Consider the following 20,278-nt stretch of genomic DNA (forward strand, 5'->3'; position numbering starts at 1 on the left):
GCACAGTGTCTTTCAGCTCAGCCGTGGAAGACTGTAACTTCTTTAGAGTGGCCATAGGCCTCTGTGGCCTCCCTGACTAGTGCCCTTCTCGCCCAGATAGTTTTTGAGGACAGCCTATTCTAGACAGATTCACAGTTGTGACATATTCTCTCCATTTCTTAATGGACTTTACTGTGCTCCGGGGGATATTCAATGCCTTGGAAATGTTCTTTTATCCTACACCTGATTGGTACTTTTGAAGAACCTTATTCTGGATTTGCTTTGAATGGTCCTTCGTCTTCATGAGACAGGTGTATTTAACCTGAAATCATGTGAAATACGAACATAAAGTTTACAAACGAGAGGAGGCCATTCGGCCCATCTTGCTCGTTTGGTTGTTAGTAGCTTATTGATCCCAGAATCTCATCAAGCAGCTTCTTGAAGGATCCCAGGGTGTCCGCTTTAACAACATTACTGGGGAGTTGATTCCAGACCCTCACAATTCTCTGTGTAAAAAAGTGTCTCCTATTTTCTGTTCTGAATGCCCCTTTGTCTAAACCTTACCCCTGGTCCTTGTTTCTTTTTTCAGGCTGAAAAAGTCCCTTGGGTCGACACTGTCAATACCTTTTAGAATTTTGAATGCTTGAAATTAGGTCGCCACATAGTCTTCTTTGTTCAAGACTGAACAGATTCAACTAGCCTGTCTGTAACTAACTTCCTTTTAAAGACAATTGGTTGCACCAGAGCTAATTTAGGTGTGTCATAGCAAAGGGGATGAATACTTATGCAATAAATTATTTTCTGTATTATATTTGTAATTCATTTAGAATAATTTGTATATTTTATTTTTCACTTTGACATTACAGATTTTTTTAGTGTTGATCAGTGACAAAAACTCCTAATTAAATCCATTTTGATTCCATGTTGTAACATAGTAAAATGTGGAAGAGTCCAAGGGGAGTGAATACTTTTGAGCGCCACTGTGTGTGTGTGTGTGTGTGTGTGTATATATATATATGTGTATATATGTATATATATATATATATATATATATATATATATATATATATATATATATATATATATATATATATATATATATATATATATATATATATATATATATATATATATATATATATATATGTATATATGTATGTGTGTGTGTGTGTGTGTGTGTGTATATGTATATATATATATATATATATATATATATATATATATATATATATATATATATATATATATATATATATATATATATAAAAAATAGCGAACCTCTGTTCCCGCAGGCAGGCTCCTCGCACAGGGCGAGGCAATCCATGTGAATGTTTTCTACATTGTTATAGTATCTCTGTTCTCTTAACAATCTGAGGGAAACATTTTTGTGAAATCATGTAAATATTTGAAAATTGTATTAAGTTAGTTATGTCAATCAATTATCTAAATACAGTGTGCTTATTTACAGATTACTTTAACAATTGTAAAAAGAGTTTCCTTTACGCATTATGATGGTGTATGTCAAACATCTCCGTTGTTTAATATATATTATAGTTTAATTTGCAACCATCAACCGTAGAGCAGGATCAGATTGGTGTCAGAGCTGAGTTTTAAATGGCGGAATTACATTATTTTGTTTATTCCTTTGTTCAAACCTAAAAACATTGAATTTCTTCATTTATTATTTAATGGATGGTTTGGTACAGTACATGCTCAAAGATTAAACTAAGAAACAAATCTTAACACACTTCTTTCAGAAGAAGCCAACTCTAGTTAAAATCACTAAACTTTTATTTCTCATGACAGTCCTCTGATGTTCAGCTGCGATACGTTTTGATAAAACAATGTTTTCCTTGTACTGGCAATGCCTTCTCCCCACAACGATTAATAATAGTTGTTAGTTTTTAGTACTTTTCATGTCTTGTATTTTTGTGCAATGGCCCCCTGTGGGCTAGAAGAACTGGAGGTAATTCAATTCATAAATTCATTGTTTGGTGACACATAGACAGAAATATGCTAAGCAGTCTCAAATGCACTGTTAGGTGTTTGATTGTCAACCGTGGTACATAAAGGTGCTTTATTAATAATCTAAACAATACCTTGGTTGAAATTAATTGAATGTACCTCATATTTATGGGAAATCAGCTAGTATAGATTTGAGATGCTCTTCCCGCTAAACAAAAGTCTGGTTAAGATCCTGATGCTTTTGCAGTTTTGCAGTAGTTTTCAAAACGGCGACTTTAAATGTTTAGAAATGCATGAAGGTCTTGTTTTTTTTCCATTGTTACTGTGTGATGACAGTGCAGATTTCCATGTTGTATTTTGACTGAACCTGATAATTATGTAAGACAAGCTGCTATGGTATGAGGTAACCGTTTCTCAGTTTAGCCCTGGGTTATGTACTGGTATTCCTTTTCTTCACCTGATGTGAGTGTCTCCTGCAGTGTGCTGACTGTTTGTTTGTAATGACTTGGCTATTTTCTTCTTGTCTTTTCTGTAAAGGTTTACGTTCACTTGAAAGAAGGGGCTGGTTCCGACAATTTAGGCACATTAAAGAACAAACCACAGCTACACAGTTTAGTTGCAAGGCAGCTCTGTCAGAATCTTTCTGGGAAGAATTCTATCATTTTCACCGGCCCGAGCATCACCAGCCTCAACCTGTTTGAAGAGTTTGAGAAGCAAGGTTTGTAACTGAGCTACCATTCTTTTTATTTTTGTTGTTCAAATGGATGTCTGCATACCTGTAAAGTTTTGGTGTCTAGGAGAAATACAAAATTGCAAAACTTACAAGAAAACAGTGAAGTCCAGCAGACATTTTATTATTTTAAGTACACAATCTAACATATAAAAAAACAGCAGAAAAGTATATTGATCCATATTTAGCCTTTTTTTTTTACTTCCGTTAACTACTTAGATCTCAAATGTGTAGTTCTGGAAGAAACTACGTAGCACATGTGTATTTTCATTTTAAAACGTAGGCACTGTAGGTATGAAAAGTTTACCAATGTTTTGCTTGCCTTTGTTTTGTGCATGTTTCAGCTTTTATTAGATGTATTTTTTAGTTTATTTTGCCCATCTGAACATAAAATAATGATATAACTACCGTCCGTACCATACCTATAATTCCAACATGCAGCTTATTAAAAGGAAGTGCTACACAAACGCAAACAATAACATGTACATAATGTTATAATATGGCTTGTTTATTGATAGATATACAGTACTGTGCAAAAGTTTTAGGCAGGTGTGAAAAAATTCTGTAAAGTAAGAATGCTTTCAAAAATAGACATGTTAATAGTTTATATTTATCAATTAACAAAATGCAAAGTGAGTAAACAGAAGAAAAATCTACATCAAATCAATATTTGGTGTGACCACCCCTTGCCTTCAAAGCAGCGTCAATTCTTCAAGGTACGCTTGCACACAGTTTTTGAAGGAACTCGGCAGGTGGGTTGGCCCAAACATCTTGGAGAACTAATCACAGTTCTTCTGTGGATTTAGGCAGCCTCAGTTGCTTCTCTCTCTTCACGTAATCCCAGACAGACTTGATGATGTTGAGATCCGGGCTCTGTGGGGACTATACCATCACTTCCAGGACTCCTTGTTCTTCTTTACGCTGAAGATAGTTCTTAATGACTTTCGTTGTATGTTTGGGGTCGTTGTCATGCTGCAGAATAAATTTGGGGCCAATCAGATGCCTCCCTGATGGGATTGCATGATGGATAAGTATCTGCCTGTACTTCTCAGCAGTGAGGAGACCATTAATTCTGACCAAATCCCCAACTCCATTTTCAGAAATGCAGCCCCAAACTTGCAAGGAACCTCCACCATGCTTCATTGTTGCCTGCAGACACTCATTCGTGTACCGCTCTACAGCTCTTCGGCGAACAAACTGCCTTCTGCTACAGCCAAATATTTCACATTTTGACTCATCAGTCCAGAGCACCTGCTGCCATTTTTCTGCACCCTAGTTCCTGTGTGTTCGTGCATAGTTGAGTCGTTTGGCCTTGTTTCCACGTCGGAGGTATGGCTTTTTGGCCGCAAGTCTTCCATGAAGGCCACTTCTGACCAGACTTCTCCGGACAGATGATGGGTGTACCAGGGTCCCACTGTTTTCTGACAATTCTGAGCTGATGGCACTGCTGGACATCTTCCGATTGCGAAGGGAAGTAAGCATGATGTGTTTTTCATCTGCTACAGTAAGTTTCCTTAGCCAACCACTGCGTCTACGGTCCTCAACGTTGCCCATTTCTTTGTGCTTCTTCAAAAGAGCTTGGGCAGCACATCTGGAAACCCCTGTCTGCCTTGAAATTTCTGCCTGGGAGAGACCTTGCTGATGCAGTATAACTACCTTGTGTCTTGTTGCTGTGCTCAGTCTTGCCATGGTGTATGACTTTTGACAGTAAACTGTCTTCAGTAACCTCACCTTGTTAGCTGAGTGGCTGTTCCTCACCCAGTTTTATTCCTCCTACACAGCTGTTTCTGTTTCAGTTAATGACTGTGTTTCAACCTACATATTGAATTGATGATCATTAGCACCTGTTTGGTATAATTGTTTAATCATACACCTGACTATATGCCTACAAAATCCCTGACTTTGTGCAAGTGTACCTAGAAGAATTGATGCTGTTTTGAAGGCAAAGGGTGGTCATACCACATGGATTCAATTTAGATTTATCTTCTGTTCACTCACTTTGCATTTATTTAATTGATAAATATAAACTATTAACATGTCTATTTTTGAAAGCATTCTTACTTTACAGCATTTTTTCACACCTGAAAACCTAAAACTTTTGCACAGTACTGTATTTACTAGATATGTTGACATATGTATGTTAACAGTTAAAAATAGTCCTCCTTGGCCTGGTTTTAAATGTAGTGCTGGAAGCTAGAGTATGTTTTTCACGTTTTATCATCAGACATTGCTGAGCTCAATTATCACAGCGAAACCAGCTGCTATGAGCAGTGTTGCCAGAAATTAAAATACATTTGTAGCCAAAGTCATCCAAATACCAGCCCAAAAGTAGCCCAATATTATGCTGCCTAAACTAGTTAAAAAAAACAAAACAAAAAAAAACATGGTATTTTCCAGTTTCTTGCTCCATTTGTATCTTAAGATATTAAAATGATCAGAACTCAGCAGGACACAAACACACACATTGTGTAGCTCTGGGACTCAGCAAGGCACAAACACACACACACTGTTTAACTATGAGACTCAGCAGGGCACAAACACGCACACTGTGTAGTTACAGGACTCGGCAGAGCACAAACACACGGACTGTGTAGCTCCGGGACTCAGCAGGGCACACACACTGTATCTACAGGTAGCACAGTGTTTAGAGCATACTGGAACTGCGTAAGAATGTATGTATAAAAAATGTAAAGAAAATGTCCTTTATGTATGAACTGAAATTCTATAAGTCTTTAAACTTCCAATAAACTTGTCATCTTGAAATGGTTTGCAGTTATGCATGCTGCTTTGCCAGCAGCTCTTGAGGAGGCCACCTGTAAACGAAGCTGAAGTTAGGCTGTTTAGTTGCAGTCCATATCAAATATGGAGTATGTTTGACAACTGTCATCTTTAAGAAATGACATCTGAGAGAACAATGCCAACGTTTAATTCACGATCAGACTCCCACTTTATCCTCTATACGTATGTTTTATCAGTATATATCTTCTGTTAACAGAAGCATGCAAAATATAAGCTACTCATAATGCAATCTATCTCAGATACATAGATATTGATGCTTGTTGTTGTTACAATGTTTAGCAACAATGATGTAAACACTAAGAGTTGTGTATCATATTCATATATCTTAGTATTTTGCATAAAAATAGTTAAGACTTTAAAACCAATCAAAATATATCCAAATGCCCAAAACAAGCCCAAAAATTAGGCACCGACAGCACTCCCGCTTCTCACATCCTTAGGAACCAAAATAAATAAATAAAAATTGATGTGCCCAGTATGTGAAATTTACCTGCCCCCCAGACCAGTAGAGTCAATGATATACTGAAACTTAAGAGATTACATTGGTAAATAGAGTCGTCCTTTTTATCATCAGCATTTTTTTACATGTTTTACAGTCATTCTAGGACGCAATATACCTAAATATTTATTATAAAACAAATGTGAGATTAAATTATTAGTTAGTATTATATGAAACGCACATTAATAATATCAGCAAAGAACAGCTGTTGCAAGTTTTTGATGAAAAAATTATTGTAGCCAACTTCTCCACTAAAGTAAATTTATGGTTTATGTTAATTTCAAATGCCACTTTTTGATATTTACTACTGCTTAGTCTATGCTAAAAAATAAGATTTTGGTGGAAATTGACCTTGAACTTGTTCATGACCCCGCAGCAACATTAACTTAATTTTTAATTCTAAAATGCAACATTTAATTTTTATTAAGTCTGATACACTCTCTTCCTTACCTATTTTCTTTTAATAATGGTCTTATACTCGTGCTTCCTTCAGATTTGTCAGTCATAAATCAAAATGGCATGCCTGTTTAAGTATTAATATTTTGTTGTTGTCTCTGACTGCCTGCCGAGCTCACATTCACTTAACAATGTTTTTTCTTACTGTTAGCCCTCATTAGCCATGGTGCAGACCTTGGGTCAAACCAATATATTGTAGCGTGCAAGGGGGATATACAAAGACATAAGCCCGATATACGCTCCTTGCAAAGGTGCCAGCTCTTTTGTACAGTGGTATCGGCCCTGTGCTTCAGTGCAAGAGGTCCCAGGTTCGTGCCCGCCCTCCGCCTGTGTGTGGATTACCTCGCCCTTGTGATCCACCTGCCTGCGTTAATTGGAATTTCTACAATATTCATGTAGGCAGAATTTATTGTGATTGTTTAATTGCGGCCCATCTTCCAAATACTTTTCCAGTTTTATTTTTTATTTTAAACCTTTTAAAGACAAACCAATGCCAAACACAACAAGGTATAATACATATATAATGAATGAAAAAAGTGGAGGAGCAAAATATAGTTTTGCCCCCATCAAATTTAAAATTAAATTGAAATGTTTGCTATAACATGTGTTTCTTTCCAAACTTCACATTTGAGACCTACATAATAGATATGTATGGAGGAGGCATTTTGGGGAAATGATTTTGTTTGCTACAGTTACTTTAAGAGAATTTATATAAACTGTATTAAAATAAAATTGTAAACATTAGTGAATGAGGCCCGCAAAGAGGAACCCTTTAACTCTGTATGACATGTACAGCAGAGAAGCAGCTTCATTTAAAATGAATCTCGTCCGCAGATATATACTGCTGCGGGCTTCTCAGCTCAAGAAAAAGTGACTGCACAGGCCTTCCACAGTCCATGTTAACCAACCCTGATGCTCCACAGAGAAGAGGACAGTACACAACCAAGATGAAAGGAAACATGTCCTTGATCTGCTGGCATAATAAAGGCCATTTCCGCTTTCTTACCAATGCCTACTCTCCAAGCAAACAAGGTCAGTAATGGAACTCTATAAAGTTCAAAATTGTATTGCAGTTCGTTAATGTTTATTATCGCAGTGTAGTATAATGTGTTTACTTGCTCATTCCATATTAAGTTCTTGCACATTTTTGTCATCCCTTTGAATTTGCAAACTGGAGGTGTTAGTGTGAGGAAAACAAAGCAAAGCAATTGCAAGTCTCTTAATCTATAAACAGTAACGCCAAGATAATGAGCAAACGATATTAAAATTGACATGGGTATTCTCTTATCACCCAGGAAGCGGTTAAAAAACAGTTATTAACAAAAGGTTTTTTCAAGGTTGCATTTATTGCATTTTTGCAAAATTAGAAAAATACTTTTTTGTGAAAAACAAACCATTCAGTACGGGGCACTTAATTCCTTCTGTGCAGTGGTCTCGCAGGTCGAGAGAGAGATTGTTGATTCAGATTAATTCGCTCTGTCACACTGGATTTTTGGTGGATCTTGGGACAAATCAGAACTAACATATAAGCAAACAGTTTTTGTTATGGCTGATAACAAATAAAAATCCCTGACTAATTATTTATACCTTAAATATTAACTTCTAACAATAGAGGCGCTAGTACTTTGTTTATGCTTTATGTTCGTAAGTCTCTAGGTTTCAGTGGATCGTTCTGTGGTACAAATTTCAAAAGATGGTGGAGAGCCTTCTGTGTCATTCAGTAGCACAGAAAATATCCCAACAGTTTCAAAGAAGTTAAAACAGGAATATGAGTTTATTTCAAAATTTACAGTCGTAACACAATGATGTGCAGGATCAATGACAAATCTGAAAACTTGATGGGTTTACTTGGTCCTGTTCTGTTGCCGTCAGCATTGCACTTGATGAAAGTACAAACATTCTTGATACAGCTCAGTGTATCAGGGTTCGAGGTTTGGACAAAGAAAGCTTGGAGGGTCAGGATATGTTTGATGCTGTCAATTAGTGTTTTATTATAAAATGGACTTCCTCTGGAAAAGCTTGTATCTACCACCACAGACAGAGCTGCTGCAATGATTTGTAGTTCGAGTGGTTTTGTATCCTGCAATGACTGGTAGTTTGAGTGGTTTAGTAATCCGGATGTGCCAGAAACTACTCAATTTGCTGAATTTTCATTGCATACTCCACCAAGAAGTGTTGTGTGCCAAGGCTTCAGATCAGCAACTGTCAATCATGAATACTGTTGTCAGTATTGTCAACATTATCCGAGCTAAGGCGCTGTTTCACAGACAGTTCATTTTGATTCTGGAGGAAGTTGACATAATATGGTGCTCTCAAGTACAGTGGTTGAGTAGAGAGAAAGTTCTTGAGTGCTTCATTGTATTGCTTCCCCAGATCAAGGAATTTCTGGATAATAAAAACATCACAAAATTTGATGAATTTCTGACACATTTTGAATGGGCACATGATCTGGCTTTTATGACTGATGTGAGCAAGCTTCTAAACGACCTGAACGCTTAGTTACAAGGAAATGACAAGTGCGTAAGCAACCTGGTTGCCCTGGTCAAAGCCAGGATGCTTGCAGCCTCTTGATGCCATCTCAGAAAAATGCAGATATGTATCCACTTAAAAAGACAATGATTTTGGTGGGATTAGTGATGCTTGCATTCATCAAATACACTGCGCACTACGTATCCATTGTATTCTGCAGTTTGTGCTAACTGTCAACGCTGACGTGGCTGTTGCAAGAACAATCTACTAGGAAATTTGTCATCTGTAGAACTTGCATCCAGTCTGCAGATTGGAAAGTTCTAACTCTTGAAATTAGATTGCGTCAACAAAATAGAACATGTCAAGTTGTGGTTTTAACCTTTCGAGTGTGCAAAACAATTTTCAGCAATGACGAAAGTCAAAGTGCTCGTATACAGTGGATAGCCAATTGAGTAGTGCAAGTGTGCTCGACTTGGCCTGAATTCTCGTCAGTTTGACTGATGGACAATATAGTGCTACCTCTGGCAGATAGTATGGTTGAACTCAGGGAAAGAGCTTAACCGGATAAGAGAGTAGCAGCGATGAAGCCAATTATCACTTAAACATCTACAATTAGGTTTTGTCTTTTCTTAGAGCCGGATATTTCCATCACTACTGATTTACAAAAATTAGAATGTGATTCCAAATGGATCAGAATCCCTAGAGGCAGTGTAAAACTGCTGCTAACTCGACCGGAATGTTCTTTTTTGCCCGAAGCATTTTTGATATCCCTATTTTTTTTTACAAATGGTTATTTCGTATTAGCCAGACATTGCTTATGCAAGATTGTTAACGAGTCTGTAACACAACTATTTGCATTTTTTATGCCATCGATACGTTGTAGATACAATGGATCCCAGGCAGCCTGGAACTCCTAATTGCTTAAACTGAACTGGTGGGCTTAAGGCCCCTGTATTTATACTACTATTTATATTACTGGAAAGTTCTAGAATACTGTCCTTGGTAGCGGCGTTCAAAGTTACTCCAAGTTTACTCAGCACTGAATCTATCTGGAATGTTCTGGAAAATAGGTAAATTTCAAAATATCACTGTCTTGGTCACAAAAGCAAAGTTTGTGGGGAATAATAGCCATTTTCTATACTTTTGAGGCATAAGCAATTAGGAAATAACATGAGGGAACCTTGGTAAAACTGCCAATGAAGAGGCGCCACTCATTCTGGTTCACAAGAACTAGTGGTGGGCATGAGACCTTCCAGGGGTCAACAGTGGCTCCCATTTGAAGGGGTTCTCTCCCCACAGAGAACTCTGTAGCTGTGGCCAGCTCCCAGCCTGTGGTGTGCTGCCTTGGTGTCCATGCGGTCCAAAGGCAAAGAAGCAGGGAAAAACTTGGTAAAACGCCTGGCGACCCATCAGGAAGCCACAATTTTGAAGTACTCCTTTGACCTCCTAGCACATAATCATCATGTCCTTAAAAGGTGTCCAGCAAGGTCTGATGCTGTCGGAATCCTTTTGAAGTGCACCGAGTGAAGCCAGGGGGGAAAGAAGAGACGGGTACTTGATACTATTATGGGCAGCATGGCTTTTGCGGCTCCTGGATGAGTGCAATGAAGAAGGCGCCATCATTTGGTACAGGCGATTCTGATTTGCCGAAACAGGACTGGGCACATTGTGGCAGATTCGCATGTTTTGGTTGTCGCGTCGGATGGATTGACGGGTGAAGAAGCTGGAAAAAGATTACTACCCAGGAACCAAAAAAAAAAAAAAAAAATTGTTACCACGGTGTTGAGGTCTTTTTGGTACCCACTGTGCAGGTTTTCTCCTCAGCCCACCTCTGAAACAAAACAAAACGGTAAAATAAATGAGTTAATAAAACTGAGCTGATTTTACCAGTGCTTGTTAATCTATTAACCAGTCTGAAATGATTTCAAAACAAATGAAAGCATTTTCCTTTCAGCTTTATTGTTAAAGTTTACACTCGTGGCAATACTGTCCTACAATTAATACTGATCATTCCACTGTGTTATGTTGTGAACCACAGGTACGTTTAAAAACTAAAATACATGCTTTTGGTAAAAGTTTATCGGTACCTGTGGCAAAGTGGTTGGTTGGTAAGGGGAACAGATGTCGCGGTGATGCGGTGCAGGAGTGATGAACAGACAACAGTGATTCAGTGAATAAGTGCTTTATTGCTCTTTTCCAGGTCTGGCGACCGTCAAAAATAATAAATCCCCGGCAATACACAACAATGTGTAAAGCACGGGGATAATGAAAACAAGGGCACAGTCCTGAACAAAACAACGGTACGGTCACCAGTCCTGGGTGATCGAAAACGTGCAGGTGCTCAGTGCAGTGGTGCTCCGGATAGTGCTCTCCTTTCGACAGCTCCGGAGATGTGCGTTAACTGTCTAGTGCTGAATACAAAAACAGACAGTTACACGGACAGACACAACAATACAAAACACTAACACAATCCACTCTGAGAGCTCCTCTCTGTCCTTCTCTCTCTCCAATCGTTTAACCCAAACGAAGGAGAAAATCAGTGTTACCCTGGCCCCTATATGTAATCCTGCATGATAGCGAGATAAACGGTTGCAGCTGCCTTATTACTTGCAGCTGCCTCTCGTTTACCTTTCAAATCAATACGGTCTTACAACAGAGTCGCGCTTCCCTCCAGGCTGACCCACTTCCCTGACCCGGAAACGAACTGTCAGGCCAGCCCTTCCAGATACTTCTCCTCCCGTTCTTTAGTGCCCTCACAAGTCGGGAGGAAGATTCATCACCAGAACTCATCTTTCCGTCGCAGTACCTTTTTTTAAAAAAAAAAAAAAAAAAAAAAAAAAATTTAGTCATAGCTTACTGGTGGACCGCGGAGCCTGTTGAGATCCACCACAATGGATCACAGTGCTTGGTGTATTGGCCACCACTGCTCTATATCCTCAAACTAACAATAACTTTTAAACAAAATAAATATTTTTGAAACAATCCCCCCCCCCCCCCCCCCCCCCCCCCCCACAATCTTGCCATGTTCCAGGGGACATATGTCCCAGCATTGATTTGTAGACTGAAAACATATGTTTTAGATAAAGTAATATGATGGCAGCTTTATTTATACATCACTCCCTGTTGTTCGGACAGTCGAATGTTTCGGGATATTTTTATGCAAAATCTTAGGGATAATGGGCCTCATTTACGAAAGGGTGCTAAACTTTATAGTGCATGATAATTGAAATTACCGTGCACGTTAATGAGTTCCGTATTTACGAGTGCAATTATATTAGTTATTACGAGAAATAGTGGGCGTGTTATGGTGCACACTAATTTTATTGTGCCATACTATGGTAATCAGAATTTGTATGGTAATGCACGATAATGTATTTAAATGAGGCACCCCGCTCTGAATAATGAGATGAGCTTAATTCGCACCATATTTATTAAACGGCGATAATTATATTGTGTACATTAAAGTGAGCGATAATTAGTTCGTTTGGACATCAGACTTTAACTTCTGGCCTGAAAACTGGTGATGTGCGGTTTGATTCTTTTTACTCACTCGTTTGATTCATTCAGTTTAGTGAATCAATTCAACAGATTTGTTAATTTGTTTCACTGATACACTAACACAAAATAAATACATCTTTCTGAGTTAAGACTTGGTTATGAAAATTTGTTTAAGCGGAAAAATCTGGCAGCAAGGGCCATTTAAATTTAGACTGTTCACTTGGCGGACCGCACCGTAAAAAATATATACATACAGTATATATACATCGTAATGTATGGGGAAAATGTCATTTAAATTAAGTAAGCCTGTATACCTCTTTACACAAAACACATTAAGTAGAAGCAGCTTTCATAGAGCACTGACAAAAAACGTAAGGTTGCGGATGCAATCACGGCTCTCTGAAAGAGAAAATAGCCATCAACTAATGGGTATCGCCGTCAGGTGAGAGGATCATGCTGAGCTTAATATAAAAGCTGCCTTCAGGCCTCCGTAGTTCTGATGTCAGCGCCCCGCCCCTTGGGTGCTGAATGACTGTACTGTCGGAAGCTCAGCCTCTTTTGCTTCAGGCCGCAAGGGCTACTGAAGCGACCTCGCTGCTTGGTGGCTATTTTCTCTTTCAGAGAACCGGGGTTGCATCCGTAACCTTAAGTTCTCTTTCAATTTGAAAATAGCTATCAACTAATGGGTACTGTGTGCCTATGCAGTCGTGAGGGAGACCATGTGGCAATAGGACAGAATCGGTCTATATGTAAAAAAAAATACACGAAACAGCGCCTCAGCATCTGGTTCGAAAGACATATGTCCTAACGCTGTTCTATGAACAGAGGGTCTTCAACAGTACAATATCGTTACCCACATGGGTAACGCTGGAGAGCGTACTCAGAGTACAGCGGTCTAATCCAGACTAACACTAAGTGGTCTCTTCCAGTGGTGTAATAGACTCCAAGACTGAAGCACCAAAAAGTGGAGCAGAGGAATCCAGCACATTCAGTCTGTAGAATCTCGTCAAAGTGTGTGGCGTAGTCCAGCTAGCTGCAGCACATTTCAGACACTGGGACACCTTGAAAGAGGGCCCAGGACGTCGCTATACCCCTGGTAGAATGTGCCTTCAATTTGCCCCAGAGGGGAAAGGCCAGCAGATTCATAAGCCAGAGCAATGGCACCCACTATCCAATGGGACAGGCACCATAGACTCCTGCGAGGCGAAGAGATATACGTCTGGTCTGCCGAACCACTCCCAGATGTGGTCCACCGCCCTGGGGTGAAGACGCCATTCCGAGGCCAGGGGACCTCTGCAGAGGAGATCTGCAGCGTGGTTGAGTCGGGCCAATAAGCGACTCAGCCAAGTGCTTAAGGGGCAGTGCCTGTCAGCACACAGAATATGAAAGCTAAAGGCAGGCGCAAAAATCAACTGAGCCCGGTGAATTGCGGCCCGCGCTCAGCGAGCATAACTAGAGGTTTTTCAGCAAGATAAACCCGGGGAAGGGGCAGCCGCCAGCTTCCCGTGCAGAATTAAGGAAACAGAGGGTACAAACACTGAATGTTTTAATAATAAGATTGTTGTAAGAACAACAAATAGTTTACGCTCAATCCCGATCACCAGCTGAAAGCAGAAGAGGCTGAGCTTCCTACACTCTACATAGTCATTCAGCACCCGAGGGGCGGGGCGCTGACATCAGAGCTACGGAGGCCTAAAGGCAGCTTTTATATTAAGCTCCGCATAATCACCTGACCTGACGATACTCATTAGTTGATGGCTATTTTCAAATTGAAAGAGAACTCAGTATCACAAATGTAATATAATGGAGGAAGTAGAGTATTTTACTTTCAATGGAAATCTCAAACAGTATGTCAGAGTATACTAAGTCCCAATATTTAATATAACATTGTAACATAACAATGCTCATTACGTGTTATAATGCTGCAGCTTTCCACATAATGCCTGTTGATGCAGAATCCAGTGTAAGAAAATGGGTACTTCTGCATTTCTTTATTTTTTTTTTTGCAGCACTCTGCTAGCCAGTCCACTCTTGCTCAGTCATATATGATGCATCCTCTGTTATAATCACACGAATTAGTTTCTTCCAAGGTAATTCTGCACTTTCCTGCCGCTTGAAGTTAAAGTCCTTTCCTTTCGTTGAGACACCGTAGCTTCTTTAATTTCCAGGAAACTAAAAATATGTTGCTTTGTGCAGAGTATCATAGTGACATTGTATGGTATAATATTTCATAACTGCAACTGCACTGCAAATCAGACATGTTGCCTTGTTGCAAAATGATTCCATGAAAAAATAATCTGGCTAATGATTTTGGACTCCTGTGTTTCGCCTCCACCTTTCCTGAAATCTCCAATTACTTTTTCACTACTGATTTTAAATTTTACACAAAGTAAAATAAATAGTTTAAAACAAGCCTTCACTTCACTATCCTAATCAAAATTATGTGTGTAAGGGAATGGATCCTGTGTGCTATTTGATTGGCTATTTTTGCTACCTTTGTGAGCTGCGATTGGCTTAATAATAATCTTTTTTTTTAATTTAGCGTAGTAATTTGGTAATAGTGGACCACCATCACAAAACGCTTTACAAGATACGAGACTAGGGTGTGTGAACTATGCATCAGTTGCAGAGTCACTTACAACAACGTCTCACCCAAAATACAGAGTACAAGGAGGTTAAGTGACTTGCTCAGGGTCACACAATGATTCAATGGCTGAGCCAGGATTTGAACTGGGGACCTCCTGGTTATTAGCCCATTTCTTTAACCACTGAACTACACAGTCTCAATGGAAATGTCACTCATACAATGCAGATGCATATTAAAGAGGCAGATTGTTTTAAAGAATTCCAAAATCAATGCAATTTTATAAAGTAACGGGCGGGCTGCCAAAAATTCCCCCATGGGCCGTATGTTTGACACCCCTGCTTTAGAGTATTAACTATTTACTTTAAACTGTCATTCAGCTTTAACTGCAACCTATTTAATAAATTGATTTACACATAAAAAGAAAGCCCTGCTAAAGCTCACAGGGAATTATATTAAATTTCCCACACAGAGGACAGGTTTACAAGATGGGTGCTATTGATTGTACAAGCAGGCTCCGATCCATGGAGCCTGCTCTGCAGGGTGGCAGTGCAGACAAGGACGAGACTTGAGGCTACATCTCAATCAATTAATATTCCTCGAGTAAGCAGAACAAAAAGAAAAATATGCCATTGCACAACGTGACTTTTATTGTATATGTATTAAAGGAGAAAGGAAAGGGGCTTCTTATTTTTTATTTTTTACATCAAAGAATACATGTTAAAAAGTTTACATTGTCGGTCCCCTGCTGAGTGCTTATATGTCTATTGACCGCTCATTTTCGGTCAGTGTAAACCACTTTCTGTATTTACAGTATAATTGTAAATCTTGAAAAACTACTCGCTTCTAAATCTTTTGTAGTCATTTTTTTGTATTACTTTAGTATAAATACATGTTAATTTGGATTCATATGTTTTTTTCTGACTATGTGAACAAAGACACACATTTGCCCATTTTCCCATTGGAAATAGTAATATTTTGAAATATCACTGTCCTGGTCACAAAAGCAAAGTTTGTGGGGAATAATAGCCATGTTCTATACTTTTGAGGCATAAGCAATTAGGAAATAACACTTACTACCCAGAAACAAAAATTGTGTTACATAGTGTAATAAATACAATATGTGTATATCTATATAAATGTATAATAATGCTCCAGGACAGGAATCCTGCATTGGTATTCCAGAATTGCTCGCCTTTATATTAGTAAGCACAAGCTAGTCCACAGCAGTGTATTGCCATAAAAACGTAAAGAAACTTGATCCCAAAAAACACAGTGTTTGTATAATTGCAATAAAACCACTCATAATTGTAATCATAAAAGAGGAAGTCAGTAACAAACTAAAATTGAAGGCTCTTACTCTTTATCGTATTTCAGATATTAAAATGCCAGTATATGCACAGTGTGATCCCATGTTGACAGTGTAGTACCCTATTTGGTTATAAAATGTATTCAATAAAACAAAAACTATGTTTAGGGTAAGGGTTAACTATGAGTGGAGCTTGCAGCATACATACTGTTTTAATAAATGTTCTTGTATGGGCATGATAGAGGCTACGTGGTCCAGAGGGGAAAGTAAGGGGGTTTTTACAAGGAGGTTCCAGGTTCAATCCCAGCTCAGTTACTGACTAGCTGTGTGTGTGACCCTGAGCAAGTCACTTAATCTCCTTGTGCTCCATCCTTGGAACGAGACGTAAAACCGAGGTCCCATTGTAAGTGACTCTTCAGCAGCAGTAAGTTGAATAAAGCATCTGCTAAATGACTAAATAATAATAATGTTTGTTTCTATGAAAGCTTGTGACTTAGTATTTGTTGGATGGATTTGATGTACATGCATTTTCATAATAATGGGAGATATAATCTGCAATTTGTGCATATTTTAGCAAAGTGTTACCCCTAAAACCTACTTAATAGATCTGTGGGCATAATCATTTGTGAGCACCCTTTGTCATGATTACCACATTATACCCTTTTAGTTTGGGATACAATTGAGGTTCACATTAATTCAATTAGTTATTTCACTTTTTTTTTTTTTTTAACTGGAAATTAAGCAGAAAGGGAGTTCAGCCTCTTAAACTTTTGTTCCTGTCGACAAATGTTAGGTAATAAAAAATGGGCTGGGCTTGTGGATCTCCACCTTAGGGTTCATCTTTTGGTATATGGAACAATCCCATATTACAGTAGTAAAGGGCTCACCGCTGCTCCAGTTGGAGCCTAAGTTCAGTTCAATTCTGTTTGAGATACGAGATAGATGCACATACTCTATTGACACTTTTACCTGTATCTTGGAAAATGCTTGTTCAGTTTCCATTGACATTTGTTGCAGACACTTTTTTCATCAGTTTTGTATTTTTGTAGTTGATAAAAAAATGAATGTAACCCTCTTAGGAGTGATAATCAAGAGGAAAAGAGGTGAAGTTCCCTGTCCTTTAGCAGTAGAAGCCTTTGCAGCACATCTGAGCTACATCTGCAAGTATGATGACAAGTACAGCAAGTAAGTGATTGTTTGTTATGCATAGAATACAAGTTTAAAGTGGTTGTAGAGAAGAAAATTATCCCATAAAGTTTACAAATACTTCCATTCACTTTATAGTACTGTAGTTTTAAAAAAAAAAGTTATAGCAAACATGTCATCTCATTTTAAACCAACACATCTGGCTTTTATCACTGTCAAGCCAGGTTTTTGGCAGTATTGCACTTCCTTGGTCATTTGACTGGCAGAGAGGGAGTGAAATCGTGCCCACACCATTTTTCCTGTCACTATTGAACATGGGGGTACCCAGTGACTCGTAGAGTAAAAGCACAGCCGGTTCAAGTTAAGGGTCGTGGAAGTGTGCTTCAATCCAACTTGACTGGAAATCCACAAGGAGCTCTCTGCTGACTCCTGCAGACCAGGATGGAAAATCAGATGCTTCAGTGCGTTTCAATAATCACTACTGGATAGGGAGAAACTTCCTGGCTGGGATCCTGCCTTCAGGGTTGAGTAATATCCAATGATTAAGTTTAGTGCATGAAAGAGGGTTTCCTCCACAGTGAAAATAGAGGTGCACATTAGTTGGTTACTGCAGTGGGGCGACATTCAAACTGGGCATTTCAAATTAGGACATATAAAGCTATTTGTTGATAATTGCAAAACAAATGAAGTGTGATCTGAAATGTTGTTAAACGCAAGAACAGTAATCTGTTGCGTATCCTCCCGTCACACATCCGTCCTAACGGTTTATCTGCCATGATCAAGTTCCTTAGTTTATTATTGAACAGAGAAGATTAGTTCAGATATTGTAGATTCTACCAAAGTTTTCGTACACTGTGTTGTACGGATTATTGTACTGTATGTTTACGTGGCATTGCGCCATTTCCCCAAGTTGTGATTTTAAAGTCCGGTAGCTTGGCAAACAAGCCCTGAACACTAGAATGTTTTGTAAGGTATTGATCATCTGAATTACATGTGTTGAGTCTACCCGCACTGTGGCATCTTAAACTTGGCTCAAACTCCTTCATTAACATGCTAATGAATGTTGAATTGCTTAATTAATAGTTGGCACTAATTGAGCATCATGTCATATTTGTACTAAAGAAATATCGAAGTACTACAGGACTTAATGCACCCAATGATAAACAGTCCTATAAATGTAATAACCTTGTTATCCGCAGTACATATATTAAAAACATGTTTAATCTGTTCACAGGTATTTCATTTCCCACAAACCCAACAAGACTTGGCAACAAGTATTTTGGTTGACAATAAGCATAGTTATAAATAACGCCTATATCCTATACAAGATGTCTGATGCCTATCACATGAAGCGCTACAGCAGAGCACAGTTTGGTGAGAGACTTGTGAGAGAACTGTTGGGTTTAGAGGACTGCTCACCCACACACTGATGCAGTGATGTGCACTTCCATGCAATTGTGGAGAAAGAGGTACCTGCATTTCATGGAAAGCTCCAATAGACTGGCAAATTTTAAAGATGTCAACATCACCAGGCCTGAAGAAGCTCTTCTAAACTTGATAACTCTGCAATAATGCAGGAGACAAAACGTTGTATTTTGCTCTGTAATTCCATCAAACACGAATGTAGGTATGCCACATCTTGATAATCTCAGTATATACGTTGCATGGTGAAAAGTAAAACCCAACTTTGTCTTTTTCCTTATTTATTGTTATATAATTTTAAAAAATTGTTTGAGTCTTCTGTTATTATTTGTTAAAATGCAAGTAAAAAATCATGTTTGTTTTGTGAACGCCCATAATGAAAAGAAACATTGCAATATATGTCTGTATATGTAAGGTAATGCATGTACTATATATCCATATAATATCTGTTGTGTGTTATGAAAGGGCAGATAACATGTGTGAAAATGGCTTGAACTATATACAGTGCCTTGCAAAAGTATTCAGACCCCTGACCAATTCTCTCATATTACTGAATTACAAATGGTACATTGAAATTTAGTTCTGTTCGATATTTTATTTTAAAACATTGAAACTCAAAATCAGTTATTGTAAGGTGACATTGGTTTTATGTTGGGAAATATTTTTAAGAAAAATAAAAAACTGAAATATCTTGCTTGCATAAGTATTCAACCCCCACACATTAATATTTGGTAGAGCCACCTTTCACTGCAATAACAGCTTTAAACCTTTTGGGGTAAGTATGTACCAGCTTTGCACAGTGTCGGAGTGATTTTGGCCCATTCTTCTTGGCAGATTTGCTCCAGGTTGTTCAGGTTGGTTGGACGACGCTTGTGGACCGCAATTTTCAAATAGTGCCACAGATTCTCAATGGGATTTGAGATCAGGACTTTGACTGGGCCACTGTAGGACATTCACCTTTTTGTTCTTGAGCCACTCCAATGTTGGTTTGGCCTTGTGCTTGGGATCATTGTCCTGCTGAAAGGTGAATTTCCTCCCAAGCTTCAGTTTTTTAGTGGACTGAAGCAGATTCTCTTGCAGTATTTTCCTGTATTTTGCTCCATCCATTCTTCCTTCAGTTGTAACAAGATGCCCAGTCCCTGCTGATGAGAAGCATCCCCACAGCATGATGCTGCCACCACCATACTTCATTGTAGGGATGGTGTGTCTTGAGGCATGGGCAGTGTTAGGTTTGTGCCACACATAGCGCTTGGAGTTTTGGCCAAAAAGCTCTATCTTGGTCTCATCTGACCACAAAACCTTTTCCCACGTCGCAGCTGGGTCACATGCTTTCTGGCAAACTCCAGACATGCTTTCAGATGGTACTTTTTGAGTAACGGCTTCTTTCTTGCCACCCTCCCATACAGGCTAGTGTTATGCAGA

At 38.7% G+C, this 20,278-nt stretch overlaps 1 protein-coding gene across 2 annotated transcripts in view; it reads left to right on the plus strand.

Annotated features, from left to right (window-relative positions):
• pgbd5 (piggyBac transposable element derived 5) overlaps positions 1 to 19,382 on the plus strand; it is a 61,050-nt gene extending 41,668 nt beyond the window's left edge. For both annotated transcript variants that reach the window (XM_041252809.1, XM_041252810.1), the window contains 4 exons: positions 2,482 to 2,662; positions 7,263 to 7,460; positions 17,368 to 17,473; positions 18,669 to 19,382. In XM_041252809.1, the coding sequence (XP_041108743.1) occupies positions 2,482 to 2,662; positions 7,263 to 7,460; positions 17,368 to 17,473; positions 18,669 to 18,864 (681 nt within the window). In that variant the 3' untranslated portion in view covers positions 18,865 to 19,382. The remainder of the gene's footprint in view (positions 1 to 2,481; positions 2,663 to 7,262; positions 7,461 to 17,367; positions 17,474 to 18,668) is intronic.
• Positions 19,383 to 20,278: the final 896 nt, after the last annotated feature.

The sequence above is a fragment of the Polyodon spathula genome, chromosome 6, assembly GCF_017654505.1.
Source record: "Polyodon spathula isolate WHYD16114869_AA chromosome 6, ASM1765450v1, whole genome shotgun sequence".
Classification (NCBI taxonomy): Eukaryota; Metazoa; Chordata; class Actinopteri; order Acipenseriformes; family Polyodontidae; genus Polyodon; species Polyodon spathula.